This window comes from Paralichthys olivaceus, chromosome 4 (assembly GCF_024713975.1).
Source record: "Paralichthys olivaceus isolate ysfri-2021 chromosome 4, ASM2471397v2, whole genome shotgun sequence".
Taxonomy (NCBI): Eukaryota; Metazoa; Chordata; class Actinopteri; order Pleuronectiformes; family Paralichthyidae; genus Paralichthys; species Paralichthys olivaceus.
This window is the reverse complement of record NC_091096.1, coordinates 21,677,961-21,692,775: the sequence shown is the minus strand read 5'-3', so window position 1 is coordinate 21,692,775 and position 14,815 is coordinate 21,677,961. Positions and strand designations below refer to the sequence as shown.

General features: G+C 42.0%; 1 protein-coding gene across 3 annotated transcripts in view; it reads right to left on the bottom strand.

Annotated features, from left to right (window-relative positions):
- Positions 1-287: 287 nt before the first annotated feature.
- The window catches only part of zdhhc8b (zinc finger DHHC-type palmitoyltransferase 8b), a 65,317-nt gene continuing 50,789 nt past the window's right edge, over positions 288-14,815 (bottom strand). Inside the window, exons 3-12 of one of the 3 annotated variants that reach the window (XM_069524188.1) lie at positions 10,980-11,137; positions 9,442-9,614; positions 8,758-8,860; positions 8,175-8,266; positions 6,664-6,814; positions 4,979-5,084; positions 3,842-3,948; positions 2,649-3,715; positions 2,313-2,323; positions 2,027-2,169 (exon numbers count right to left, since the gene is read on the bottom strand). In XM_069524188.1, coding sequence (XP_069380289.1) covers positions 2,159-2,169; positions 2,313-2,323; positions 2,649-3,715; positions 3,842-3,948; positions 4,979-5,084; positions 6,664-6,814; positions 8,175-8,266; positions 8,758-8,860; positions 9,442-9,614; positions 10,980-11,137 — 1,979 coding nt within the window. In that variant the 3' untranslated portion in view covers positions 2,027-2,158. Of the gene's footprint in view, positions 2,170-2,312; positions 2,324-2,648; positions 3,716-3,841; positions 3,949-4,978; positions 5,085-6,663; positions 6,815-8,174; positions 8,267-8,757; positions 8,861-9,441; positions 9,615-10,979; positions 11,138-14,815 lie in introns of all 3 variants that reach the window. The other 2 variants (XM_020093850.2, XM_020093851.2) reach the window with 2 other exon arrangements.

Sequence of the window (14,815 nt, the reverse complement as noted above, 5' to 3'; positions counted from 1 at the left end):
TTTAATGGGGCAACTGTCCAGGAACTCCACTTTTTCCCCACATTTACAAAGAGCCCAAGTTGGAAAATACTTGAATTCTCCTCTAAACTAGATCACGAATCCCTTTGTACATTAGCTGTTCTCCCAGAACTTTCTAACATCAAATTTACTCACTTTGAGCTGTGTCACTTCTGTCTTTTGTTGTTTCGTATACAAAAGCAGTAATAAGTAATAATTCATTGTCCTTTCATGTATAATAGTGTGTCAACCACTTACATTTCATTATGGATGAAACAGCTTTTCCTCTCAAAAGGCAACAATGGTTTATTCTTTATGCAAACATAGTTGGACTAAATCTACCGCTCTACAACGTGTTGATTTATTCTGTTGATGCAAAATATAAATAAAAACCTGACCCTTATCAGTTCATTTGTATGGTCAAAAGTAAATCATGTTATGAGACTGAATACCAGCAAAAATTCCAAAAAAAAGAAAGCAAGTTCCATTTAACTGTGAGTGGTGTGAAGCTGTACCAGACAGCTGCTGCACAAAGTTGTGATGTCACCTGTTTGCCGTCTTTGAGAAGTTGAGATGGTTTGTCACCGAAATCTCATCTGCCTCTGCTGAGAGCCCAATCCTCGACTTGTCCACAACACATACGAGTCACAGATTGTGTACACTTCTTCAACATCACATAGCTTATTACATTTCATCATATATATTTTTTACACTGCAAGTTATAACAAGCTATATTATTTTACTTGATGGATTTTTACCCATTATCCATGATCTCATTCATTTACTGTATATATATAATTTATCAACAAGAAACTCCACTCAAAATAAAACATCCATTCCAGGCTTAAGTATCTGTATAAAAAGATGTATCAAACAGTTTTTTTTTCAAGATTGGGTATATAAAAAGGAAACAAACCAATTAAAAAAAATTACAAAATAATGAATGGGTGACCAGTTATCTTTAGTTTACCACACGGGACAATGGCTTTTTTTTCTTCACCCTTCCAAATCCTATTGTTATAATAACACAAACATTTTTACTAAACTTTTTACTCTTTTTCTTTTTACACAAAACATTAGCAGAGATGTGGTTTGGATGGTGCAAGGCTGGACTCACTCTGGACTGGATAAAGAACACTTGCACCTACAGTTACGTCCAAATGTCAGAGACAGCTTTTGGGAAGTGGTCTCAGACTTTTGGACATCACTGACCATCTTCCTGGCTCTTGTGTCATGTCGGAACTCAGCTAACTGAACCTCACTAAAACTAATAGAAGCCCACCGTGACTTACTGCACCTCAAGGGGGATCATTATCTGCACTCGACTTGAGACGAAGAAATAGACATTCATGATTCATGAACGTAACATCATATCCCACCCTCTCTGCTGCTTGCATTCGTTCCTGAGAGAATTATGTTGCACAAAGGTGGGAGTTGCAGTTAAAGGAAACCTTTCTCAGTGAATCTGCAACACAGCCACCAGACATGATCTAAAAAACGTTCTCACCATCTCTCGTTAATCTAACTCATCCGTCCTCAAAGCTGCATAACCCCACCACTTGAGCTGAAGATGACTTGAACAGTACAGGTTAACGTGAAGCACTTTGGCTCCTTGAGGTGAGTTGACATCAAGTCTCCTCTCACAGTGGGCCGTGGTGAGGTTGTGTGTTTTATTGATTTGTTTGTTGCACGTACGCTTCATGAGCACATCTGAGAGACAACAGTTATAACATTGACAATCTCATTGGACGGTCCACTCTTACAACAAAGGTGACAAGCCACAAAATGTAATGACGACACTCCTTGCACATACAGCACAGACTGCAGCAGTATCAACAGACGACCCATACGCAGGCATTTGGCCAGACAGACCTACACAAGAGCAGACAGGTCCTCTGATTGGACAATATCTCCAAAAACACAGAGCGCTGTGTGCCCCTGACTGGACGTTATCAAGACACAAAAAGTAACAGAGAAGAAGAATCTCTTTGTCACAGGGTGGCTGCTGTTGTCGTCAGAGGTGGATGTGGCGTCCAAGCTCACACTGATATCTCATATGTGGTGCCCCCTACGCCTGTCACCTTTTTGACGTTACTGTGGCGACTGGGGCTGAGGTTGGCACCCTGGGTACCGGGGTGGCAGTCCATCTGCCCGTTAACTTTCATGGCCTCTCTGAGTGGAAATAGGAGAAGAGAGAAAATTACTAATGGCACAAAAAGCCAAAGACATTTATCACAAACCAAAGAAGGAGGGCGACAACATGCAGGTTAAATGTCAGGAGCTATAAACAACAGAACGGCAGTATGAAGGATTACTTGAGATTTTACTTGATAGTGAAGCAAGTCGTGCAAATGTTAGACCAGAGGGTGAAAGCATGCAAAAGAAAAAGAAGTGAGAGGAGTCACACAACTTTATTCATCTGACATTTGTGAAATAATACAAAAATTATACTTATATAAGACTGAACTCATGAATAAATAAAATCTTGTACATACACCATAACAAATGCTACACATTGCCTCAGTTAAGTTCGCTAGTGCCCATGAGTAGCTGGCTGTATCCAGCAGGGGGAGCTGGTTTGCCAGTGGGAATACATTTAATACCAGTCACCATTGGCTCAGTACACTGCATGCAGTCGCTAGGATTCATACCTCGGGCCCCCAAGACGAGGCGAGTCCATCCTCTCATGAGCACTGATGAAGGAGTATTTCTGATGAGTGTAGGAGGGAGATCGGGGCATAGCAGGGGAGTGGGGCTGGTGAGTGGGGGAGCGATAGAGGCCCTCAGAGCCAGTGGCCCTGCTCTGGCTGCTGTTGGTGCTACTGTGATCATTGTGCAGGGAGGTGGAGGAAGTCCTAGGCGCACGGCCCAGCGTGGAGCCAGCATGGCGCAGCACAGGGGTTCGCTGGCCATAGCTCAACAGCCCGACCCCCATCAGGTTGTCCCTGGAGCCTCCATAGGCTGGGGGTGTTGGGCCCCTGGAACTGGGGCCATGAGGACCATCTGGATAGCATGCGTTGTGGGATAGACCATAGCCCCCATCAAACACACCAGAATCCTGCACATAGATGTGAGTCTGGGAGCGCCCATGCAGCATCTGCCGCTTCTCCCTCTCCTCCGTCTCCTTTCGCTCCTGAATGGAGGCCATGATGGTCTGGGAAAGGTTATCATAGCGCACAGGGGATGGGTCCCTGTCCCTTGGGTGAGGGGATTGCCTGCCCACCCTTCTGGGTGGCATTACTGGACTGTAGGCAGGGGCAACCTGCTGCCTCTGCATTTCAGGTTCCCGGATGTGGCACATTTTAGTGGGCAGGTAGGGCGAGTGGAACCCAATGGAGGGCATACCACGATGGGCCATGCATTCACTGGCAGTGGCTGGGGAGATGCTGGGGTTGAGCAGGCTGTCGTAGGACAGACTGCCATTACGGTTGGAGAGTGTGTTGGGTGAGAAGACACTCTTGTAGGGGGTGGATGTGACTGTATGCGGCTGCAGGGCCGGGAGCTGGCCCTTCTCCGGCCGGCGGTGACCTTGCTTCAGGCTGAGAGAGCGGGAGTTGATGGGATCAGAGTCCAGCTGGAGGGGAGAGGATTGAAAGGTGCGGTGGAGGGGAGTGTTGGTGTACTCAGGCAGGTCGAGGTTTGGCTCGGATCGGTAGTCGTGACCACGGACACCCTCTTCCAAGATGGCTGAGGTCTTCCGATCATCTGGCATGACAATCTGAGGAGCAAACAGCAGAACAACCATAAAAATTTGAATTAAGTCAGTGTCTTTAACAGCTCCCATTAAACCTTTTACACCACAACCTCTGAAGCTGAATCTACTAATCACAGTATCATGTCTTACCTTCTCTCCAGCAGCGTGGTAGTGGACCTTCGGCATGGTGCCGAAGGACGGCCTGAATCTGTACATGGCTGGAGTGGAGGGGTGGGTTTTACCAGAAAGAGAACTCTCTAAAAAAAACACACAAAGAAGGAAAACCAGAGTTAATCTGTAACAAAGATATCAGAAATGGCACTATAGAGGTTTAGAGCTAAATTCCATTATAAGAGTAAAGAGGCTGGAGGGACAGATCTTAAAACCACTTCCTGCAGAATGGAAAAAATTGGAGTTGCTGGGCAGCCAGACAGTAAGAGTCCATTCTGTGATTGATCTATAACGCATTCAAACCCCGAAACTGCCAACTGTCCATCCCTGAACCTTCTGAGCAAAGCACAAAAGCCCAAAGGCACTTCTGAGCTTCTAGTTTCTAAAGTGTCTCTAAGGGAGACGCAACAGCTCTTACATCCACAAGCAGTGAGTCATCTAAACCACTTTTATAGACAGCCAATCCATTTAGACCAACTGCAGTACTCAAACATTCCACCAGGCTGCACTACCGCTCTATGAACGAGCAGGGAGTGTTCACTCCCTGACATAATGCACCATGACACAGGAGGTCCTCTGGAGGAAACCTTGCACTGTATATTACTGACACTTACTGTTGAATGCTACAACATAAAGACAATATTACGACTGTAAAACTACCCCCATCTGTAAAACTACCCCCATAAGCAGGCCCATCACTGTTTCTGTTTTACACAGATTCACTCCCACTGGTTCTAGACCATCTTCCTCTCCTGCTCCTCCGTTTGGCAGAGCTCCACTGCTGCACACCACCACAGGAAAAAAAGAGGCGGTGATTCATGTTGCAATGATTCATTCTGAAATGTCTCCATCATAACACAAATCTGATGCTGATTCAGTAAACGGGGTTTTCCTGCTCGCTGCAAATCACGCCTGCTCTGAGGCCTGGCATAAAAAAAGACCATCGACCTGCCACTGGGACGAACATTAATCAGGCTAAACTAGCTCCAAGTGGCACCATGAGGAGGGGGAGTTGGGAAAGATTTGTCATGTGCTGCAGGAAAGACAAAAGAGATTGATTGTGACTGGCAGATTGACTGATGTACGCAGAAAGGCAGTTTTTCTTTAATTTCGTACCTTCACCGGAGGTCATCTGGCCTTTCAGCTGGTTGTACCTGTCAGCTTTGGGCGGCAGCGGTGGCTGGGTTTCTCTTTCATCCAGGCCGTCCAGGCTGCTTTTGGACTACAGGGAGGAGGAGCAGGGTGTTAAAAGCATCCAGAACAGCAGCAGATGAAATGGAGAAGAGAATGTGTTGGTTAGCGATGCACCACCACAACTCTCACAGGAGGTTGTATGGTAGCAAAGATTCATTAGGCAGCTGCTTGAGCTTAAATTGATTATTTTTAGTGGTTAATAGAGTGAGAATGGTGACAGAATAGGGATAACAAATTATTTTTATATTTTTCTATCTTAAAGGAGCATCCATAATGACGTCGTATAGCAAGTACACTTTGAGTATATTTAAAGGTAAGAACTCGACTAGAAAAGTTAAGGTAGTACTTTTACTTGAGTTTAGTTATTTATAAGGGCCATCGGTTGTACACTACTTTTCACAATACACTGTGGGATACACTGTATAGGATATAAAAACACACTATAAACCACACTACATCATTGCAAACTCACTATATAGTGGACTATTTAGTGAATGGTGAGTGATTTCAGACAAAACCATTGTCTTTTTTATTTCAGCTATTTTTCTTCCTTCTGAAAACCAAGTGTCTACATTACCCACAATGCAACCAGACCTCTGCCAGAGAGATTTGTGTGTGTGTAGTTATGCTGACTGTTGTAGAGACAGTAAGCAGACGACAGAGGTCTCACTCTATCTCCATTGTCAAACTTGCAGGAGCAGTTTATCAGAGTTCTCACACACATCCCCTTCTGGAGGGTTTTATACATCTTTTTATTTTTTCTCCCCAAGACCTGTAAACAGACTTTGATGTGTGAAGTCAATGGAGTTTCCCCTTTAGGTCACAGGGAATTTGAATTTGAGTTTTGCAAAGTTTTCACCTAATCTCTCTTGCACTTTACAGAAAAGTTTTCCCTGAACAAACTTACAAACCAGAAAATAATTTGACCTTTAGGGTTATGCTCTTAAAAGGGAACAGGATGCTTTTCTTAACTGCAGCCCCACTCTGTGCTTCAGGCTGATAAGTTGAGTGTATTTTTACGAGCAGGGACAGAAATGCTGGTATGCGTTTAAAGGTGGTGGATTATTAACTCCCTACATCATAAATTGTTTTTTTTTAAACTAAATGGCACAAATTGAAACCATACATTGAAAAGTAAGAAAATCATTCTAAAACATAAGGCATACTAGAAAATGGCTATTAATGTACATTTGCCATTAAAAAAAAAAACTCCCAAATCTTTTTCCATTTTAACACTGATTTTAGAGAGTTTTTAATTCACACACACACATATATATATATATATATATATAAATAGTGTATCAAATCAACATCTCACTTACTGTGAGTTACTTGGTTTTGAAGTCAGGTGTCTATTAATATTTGACTCTCCATATATCTGACTTCATTTAGCTACTGCATCCTCTCATTCAGCTGCACTGAGTATGAGGCTGCATGAAAGTGGGAAAGTGGGTAAAGGACTGAGGATACACCATGTTACACATGTGTGACATGACACACATGTGTAACATGACACATGAGGGTGAAGCGTAAGGAAATGGTTAACATCATCTGAGATAAAGTTCTGTGTGTGAGCTGGACAATAGGATAACAGGGAAAGAACTCACCTTGGAGCTGACGATGGTGCTGTGGATGCCGTTGTCACTGACCATAATGGTTACCTGCCGGTCTGAGAGATCTGGTCTGATGAACGGGGGCTGGATTTTGATGTGGGGCTTTTTTCTGGGGTCCAGCGTGTACCTGTGTTTGGACACCACACTTTAACAAGATTATTTCTCATTGTCGGGCTACGTCAGCAGGGTTCAGTTTTCAGCATAGTCCATCAGCATTGCCTTTAGATATGAAGTGTTAATCCACATCGGTTGAAACCAGGATGAGAAGTTTGCATCTCAGTAACACGGATAAACCAGAACACAGTGTACTTCACATCAAAGTTTGATGTGAAGTACACTGTACAAGTTTCCAATGCACAGCATTTGCATTCAGGATATTTTCACTGGCAGGAAACCTAGATTGCGTCATCCATCCTTATTTAAGAGTGTGCTACTTATTCATTTACATCCATGAACAAAACATGGTTATTCACATAGAAACAGCAACCTGTTATTTCACTCCTGTCTTATTTCATATTCTGAACTCTGTACTCCACTATCAACACATGATGGCCTTTAGAGTACACTGATCATACACTATATGACTTTTATATCTGCATCCTCCCCTCTGGTTTGTTCAAAAGTATTTCTGACAACTTCCTGTCAGAAATCTGTATTTAAGTGGGTCTTACAGGGTTAATTAATTTAATGAGTTGTTTTAATGTTAAATGGTTAGCGTGGGAACCTGGGGAGTGAAGTAATCAACCCCCTACATTTTAAAAATTATGTTACTAAATGAATATGAGTGATTTGGTGTCAGATTTTAAAGATCGTTCAGTATCAGTCATGTCATTAGTTCAGTAAATGTAAAAACCGTCCATCGGGGCAGAAGCTGGTAACACAGCGTCTCACCCCCACCTGTTTTTGTCCATCTGCAGCCACACTTTTGATTTCTATGGGAGGGGACTTGTCCCAATAGGATATAAAGCTGGTGTTCTGGCAGTGAGCGATGCTGCATGTGTGTGTGTGTGTGTGTGTGTGTGTGTGTGTGTGTGTGTTAGTGTGTTAAAAGCACATCGACTAGCTCCGCGTTTTCCCATTAACTCTACACTCTGAATCAATTCTCTTAGCCATCTACCTTTCCCCAGGGTTCCTGGTTGCTTTCAGGCAGGCTGGATATAAACCTCCACAAGCACCTCAGAGTATGTGAATATACTCATACACACACATGCACGCACACACACACAAACACACACAGGATGGATCGACATCTCACTGCAGTTAGATGATGCCGCACTAGAGCTATACATGGATGACATGGGCCCTGATAAGCATTAACTTGCACAGACGTGTGCAAAAACAAACACACAAACACATACACAGTCTCTCAATGCATGTTGATAACAAAGCAGAAAGACAAGAACATTTATTCATCAGTCATCACTGAAGGGCATCTTCTGTCGATCACACACACACACACACATGCACACACACACACAAACACGCAGAATAATAAAGCATCTCACCTCGGTGCCAGAGGACTACATAAGACATACTCCACATTGCCACAGCAACCCCTGGTGAAGGGATTCACTCCTCCACGAAACTTTCCAGTCACCTGAGGAGAGGAAGACAACGCACGCACACAAACACACACGCGCACACACACATATTCAGACACAGGGGTCCAGTGCTTGAATATAAAGCAGGTGACTCATAATAAGTGTGTGTGGGGATATTTGTGCTGTTCATTAGCATTTGTGTTATTCATTTTACTGCCTCAGTGTTTACTGTCTTTAATAAGGCACATTTATTTCTCCCACACGGGCTAATTGAACTGCATTATTCCACAGCATGTGCAGCTGAAATCAGTGAAATGAGGTTTACACTGATTCTCAAGATTCTCCAAATATTTCAAAGGTGCCCTAAAGCAAGCAAATATGTACTGAGGCAGCTCCAGGTGTAAACGTTGAGATCTGTGTGAATGTGAAGAAGCTCTGTTCATTTTCATAGATAACAGTCAGATAAATGTTACAGTGTGTGTGTCTGTGTGTGTGAGTACATCTCAAATCAAGTGTGGGAGCAGCTCCTGTGCTGGTGTCGCCTCACCTGTTCATTGGTTGTTCGACCTCGAGCCACGAGCACCATATGGAAGCCTGTGAGCCCCATGACTGGAATGAAGAAAAGCCCTGCTATACACATCACCACCAGACTGGACACGAAGGTCAAGGGCCACAACAACAGTTCTGATCTCAAGGACATGAATAGATATGCTGTAAGAATAACCCATAGCATCTGGCATCAGTTTTATTGTTCTAACATTATTCTGAAAAATTAAGGGAGACATATTATGCTTATATTCAGGTTTACATTTTAATGTAGGCTATTAGTTGAAAAGGTTTACATGTCCTAATATTCAGAAATGCATCACTCATCGCTCATGTCTCTTTAAGCACCCCCTTCTGATGAAGTCTAGGCTGTTCTGATTGGTCAACCGCTTCCAGGAAATATCAGGCCCCTGGCTTCGCCATGTATTATGCAAATGTGGGGCATTGTGATGTCACATGAAATCACAATGATCCGTTTCAGGATCATCAGTGTTTTCTGTCAGGGAGAGAAGGTTCCATTACCTCACACTTAAGACTTTTTAACTCTGCAGACCTTTTACATTCACAAAAAACCCACTGGAGGAAAGAAAAACTGAAAAAGAATCATATGTCTCCTTTAAATACCAACCGAGAAACCAAATTGTCCCTCTCTAAAAAGAAGTGGGTGTTTCCAGTGATAGGATACGTGACGGTGGTGTGCAGCGTTCCCAGCCTCTCTCTGTGGTGAAGGACAAAGATGAGGCCGAAGGAAAAAATTCCAACCATGTGGATGCTCAGAGAGAGCAGGAAGAGGAAGAAGTAGCGGTAGTTCCTCCGTCCAATGCAGTTGTTTACCCAGGGACAGTGGTGGTCGAAGTCCTGAGGAGAGAGAGCGTTACACCTTTAGTATTTATATACAACTGAACTTCTGGATTTGACCTACTCATATTTTCTCATAGACTAGTAAAGTCTCTCAACTGATGTCAACAAAGTGTTCTTGGTTGAATTATTATTTTTTTGATAATAAGAGTTGGATAAAAGTATGAAACTAATCTATGAAACATCTCCAATATAACATCAAATGCTGCCTGCAGAATTAGAGCGACATCTTAATGGGTAACTCAGAACTTTAACAGAGTTTTGTGTTTTAATCTCCACCGAGGAGATAGTGTTTTCATGTAATCTGTTAGTTTGTTAGTCAGCGAGATTAAGCAAAACCTAGTGACGGATAACCACTAAACTTGGTGAAAGGATGTCGCATGTGTCTTTCAGTTTTGGTGTGGTCTTTTTTTCACTTTCTTTAATGTCGCATTTTTCACAGTTTTCCCAGAGAATAATTAGTGTATCTCGATGAGATATTGATGGCCTATTTAGGGGCCTAATGAGTGTGTCAAATTTGGTGCAGCTTGATTAAATGTAAGGGTTGGTCCTTGTCGGGGGTATGCACTCTACTGCGTTCCACTGTAGTTAGTTAGATTTTAATTTTTTAATACATTTTGACCTATGCATGATCTCTTATCACTGATAAGACAATAGTTCTATTTCTTGATTGAAGTCAACAAAAATGTTCTTGGCGGAGTTGGATGATTATGAGGAAGGAGAAAACTTTCAAAGAAATAATCCATCCATAATAAACCTGTGACTCAAAACAGTAATAATAATAAGAACTTACATTTTTATAGCACCTCTCAAGGGACCCAAGGACGCTTTACACATTTAAGGGACAAGGGCATATTCAAGGGGACAAAGACAAAGTCAAATATCTCCTGTACAATAATAGTGGCATCTTAATGTGTAAATACTAATAATCAAGTGTATTGTTTTTAATTCGTTTTTGATAGTTAATATAAAGTATATATACAGTATATATACATATACATCAGACGAAACAACCTGTATATTTCCACATCATACCACATGTGTAGTATTAAGACTTAAAAGAGGATTTAAGAGCCAGTACTAAAAAATAGTATTTTACAATTAAAACTGATATATATATATATACACTGTATTTATTTTCAGTGTTAGTCTCAGTTTTAATTCTTGGCAGGATAGGAAAGCCTCTAAGTTAATTCAAGCGACAAAATACAATCCAACCTTCACTGTGCTAAAAGGGCAACATCAGATTACTGATAAAAATGCTAAAACTGTATCAGTCTAACCTTATACATATTTAGATGTTGCTGCCTGCATAATGTCTGAAGATACACCTTTTCTGTGTTTGTACATTTAGTATTCACACACCTCCACACAGTTGTCACAGACGCTGCAGTGCGAGCACCGAGGCGGCCTGTAGAAGTGACAGGTGGCGCACCACTTCATCCGGACCTGAATGCCCTTGATCTCCACGTTCTTGTAGAGTGGTGCCCTGAAGTCATCATCCTTGTCCTCGTCCTCGTCGGCTGTGGAAAGGAGCATAAATTTACCCGCAGAGCGTTCACATTAACATTAGATCACAGATGCATATGGTGTCACAGTACACACACATACACACACCTTTGACAGAGTCAACAGAGGAGCAACCTTAGATGAAGCTCAGCCCCACTATGTGCTGTCTGCAGAGGCAGCAAACCGACATTTTTATAGATGTGAACTATTTATTCTGTCTTTAACACTGACTGGTGTGTAACAGAAGCTGTTTGCTTTTATTTCATAAATATTCACACGTCAATCTGAGAATTCCAGAAATCTCTTGTGAGGCATGTGTATTGTTAAGGGCCCAGGGAAATGCAGTGTCAAATCTGGTGCGGTGTCGACACACAATACTTTCAATATCAATAATCTTAGTGTAAACTGGCAGTAGTTGGAGCGCTGCTGTGTGCACAGTGTGCACACTGTGTGCAGTCTCTGGACCAAGTTTAAAATGTCTTCTTCTACATCCTCAGATAACCTACAGGAACAGGTGTTTTCACTTCCTGTGAGGAGTAACGATCAGGGACGGAGCCACTCTGCCACTGAAAATCATACTGTGTAAAATGCCATGCTAACCTATACCACTGGTATATTCCAGAAATATCTGTATATCTATATCTGTATCTTGAGAATCGTTCATTTTGACAGCTTCACACATGCATGTGTATCTTTAAGGGTCCAAGGAAGTGCATTGGTGAATTTGGTGATGATATGTTTAATGTGAATACAATTAGAATAAGCAGGTGACCAGTGTTTTTGTAGCAGCAGTGGCTGGAACTCATCACCACAAGTGATCGTGTCAATCCCGAAAACGGGTGTGTTCACAACAACGGCAACAGCAGCTGATAAGGGGGTTAGGGGTTTTGCTGAACTTTGAATAAACAGATGGACAACTCTGTGTGCATTAGCGGGGGTGCAGCTTCATGGTTCTTTAGCAGGTTACTTGCAGGTCACTTTTATAGTTTGAGAAAGAAAACTGCAACCAGCATTACCACGGGCCAAACAAACTGGAAATTTAAAAACAGGCACTGTACTAGTTAAAAGAATGGAAAGGTTTTTCTTTTACGGGAATTAAACCTCTATCCCCGGCAGAGTTCATGCCTTGCTTTATCTGACCTAAACATGTACTGTAAGTGAACCCCTCAAGTCTAAACCACAGCTTGGATGTACAAAAGTGGTATTCCTGTCGTCCTTGGTGCATCTCTGCACTCAATCAAAGTGTTTACATGAAGCTTTACACTCTGTGCCTCTGAGAGCTTTTTGGTTTGGGGCTGCTGTGGAAAAATAAAATATGTCTTATGCTGATCAAAGGACACATTCTCCGACCTGAGAAGAAAAATCATTTCATGGAGCTATAATAACTGCAGGGAACACCAGGTAGCTGAGCACACAGAGAGAATTCAAGAGAGAGCGTGAAGAAGAGAAAGCGCGCGAGAGGGAAAACAAAAGGTAGAGAGCAGAAATAAACAGTTCCACAGCAGGAGATTGCTCCGTCATTGTGGCTCTCGAGCATCTTCAAATAGATTTTCAAGGTAAAGCGCCTGTCAAACCAGAATACACAAACAGCAGTTCTGCTTGCATCTCCTCTCACAACGTCTTTTCTACAAACGCTCGTAGCTAGAAGTGTTGAGCAGACAAAGCAGAGGCCTATTTATTTACAGTTCAGTTACAGTCAGATTTTACCTGAAACGTTTTTTTTACATTCACAATAAACGTACGTTTTTTCACGCCCTGTCGCTGATTTGCATAAACAGCTTATTTTGTTCAGGATGTCTATTTTTAGCACTGTGAGGCACTTTCACCTCATTTTAATCAGGCCTATATTCATGTAATGTCTGAATCTTTATCAAAACATATCATAGGCTTAATCCTGTTATTAGCATTCATGTTATATGTTAGAAATCCTCAAATTGCTCTGATGTGATAACAGCTCATGTGAAGATCAGGTGTCATTTTATTGAGGTTATGGTTTTTAATTCATTTTGAAACTGGACATCACATATCTGCAGGATTTTACTTCATTTATTTTCCACCACAGCATCAGCATGTACAAGTGTTCACATGTGTATTCTTCATGACAAGGTGAGCTGTGTGTCTACCTGAGGGAGACACACACTGTGAGTGAGGATGCGATAGCGTTTTACTTTGCGCATTGATACTTGGGCAGGGTGCTGTTTTTTTTTTTCTTTTGCTAAAAATAGCTGCTTGCCAAAGCTGGAAAATGAGGTTGATGAGAGCGGTGAGACTGAAGAAAAACAGTAAGTAAAGCTGCCGGCTGTAAATCCGATGAAACACAGCAAGCTGCTCTGTAGAGCAGAACTGCAGAGTTGGGTGATAATTCTCTGTGGGTTCATCAGTGTGAGCGACTACTTGACATGGCATGTAGTCACTTTAGCCTTTAGGTGGGACAATTTTATTTTGTCATCACTAAACCTCGCATTATACTGGTTGGGGAATTTGACAGATCTGTTGCACAAAAAATAAAAACACAGAAGAAAAAATCCAAGAGCAGACAATAAACATGGGTAATACATCCACGCACAGTGCAAGTGCACAGTTTGAGCACAAGAAGGGGCTATTTGATACAAAAGTATCTTAGTGTTACATATTGTTGATATAAAAAATATTGGTCCATGCAGAAATTAATAGATAAAACATTTTCTAAAACCATCTGGGATCAATATCAGGATGTTTTTGTCACACATCAACACAAAAAAAAAGTGCATTATCACCACAATGGGTTACAATTTTAGTGCTGGTCTATGCCGATGAAAACAAGAGGGCCTGGTTTAGGTTAGTGGTAATATGTGAGTGGTGGTTAGGTTTGACATAAATTAGTCATGGTAAAGTTTTGGTTAGGCTGTGTGTGTGTGTGTGTGTGTGTTTGTTTGTGTGAGTGTGTTTTTGTTGAAATGCGATCTTAAAAGGGTTTTTCCCAGCATTGAATCTTTTAGTGGTACGGAGGACTGGACAGTACTTCACCCTTGTGTAACAGGGAAACTTTTCTTACTGAAAATTTCACTGAATTTTCTTATACTTTAACTTGTAGCTGTGTAGCTCTATTAGCCGCAGTCATCTGTCTCATCTGCCTGTCACAGTTTATTTTGCAAAACACTGGCCGTTTGGTTTCCCCAAAGAACAAAAATAATAAACCTCTGTGCCATAAGTCAGTGAATTGAATGGATAAAAACCTTAGCACACACATAACCTTTCATTTTCACTTTTGCAATGAATGATCTTCTAAGGAGAAGTCATTTAATGGCCATGTCAGTTCTTCATTTTTAATCATAACTTCACTGGCAGCTCTGTTGCCTCTGAGATATGAAGAGCTTGGAAAACAGCTCATCCCTCAGTAGTCTATAAAAGGCGGCAGGGCAGAGGCAGCAGAAGGCCACTGTCACCTCAGGGGAGGCTGATAACCTAAGCTTTTCTACAACCTAATGATTATTACCCCCTTTATGGGTAGAGAAAGCTCTTCCTAAAGGTGCTTATCATTTACAAGCACATTACACACATCCCTGGGGAGGAGTTCAATCATCATTACTTAACCAAGGCAGCGCTGAAGATGAGTCTGCTTCAGAAGCACACAGTAAGGTAATGCTGCTTGTTTGACGGCTGAGAGATATTCAATATACCTCACAATAAGAACGTTGTATAACATCACCTCC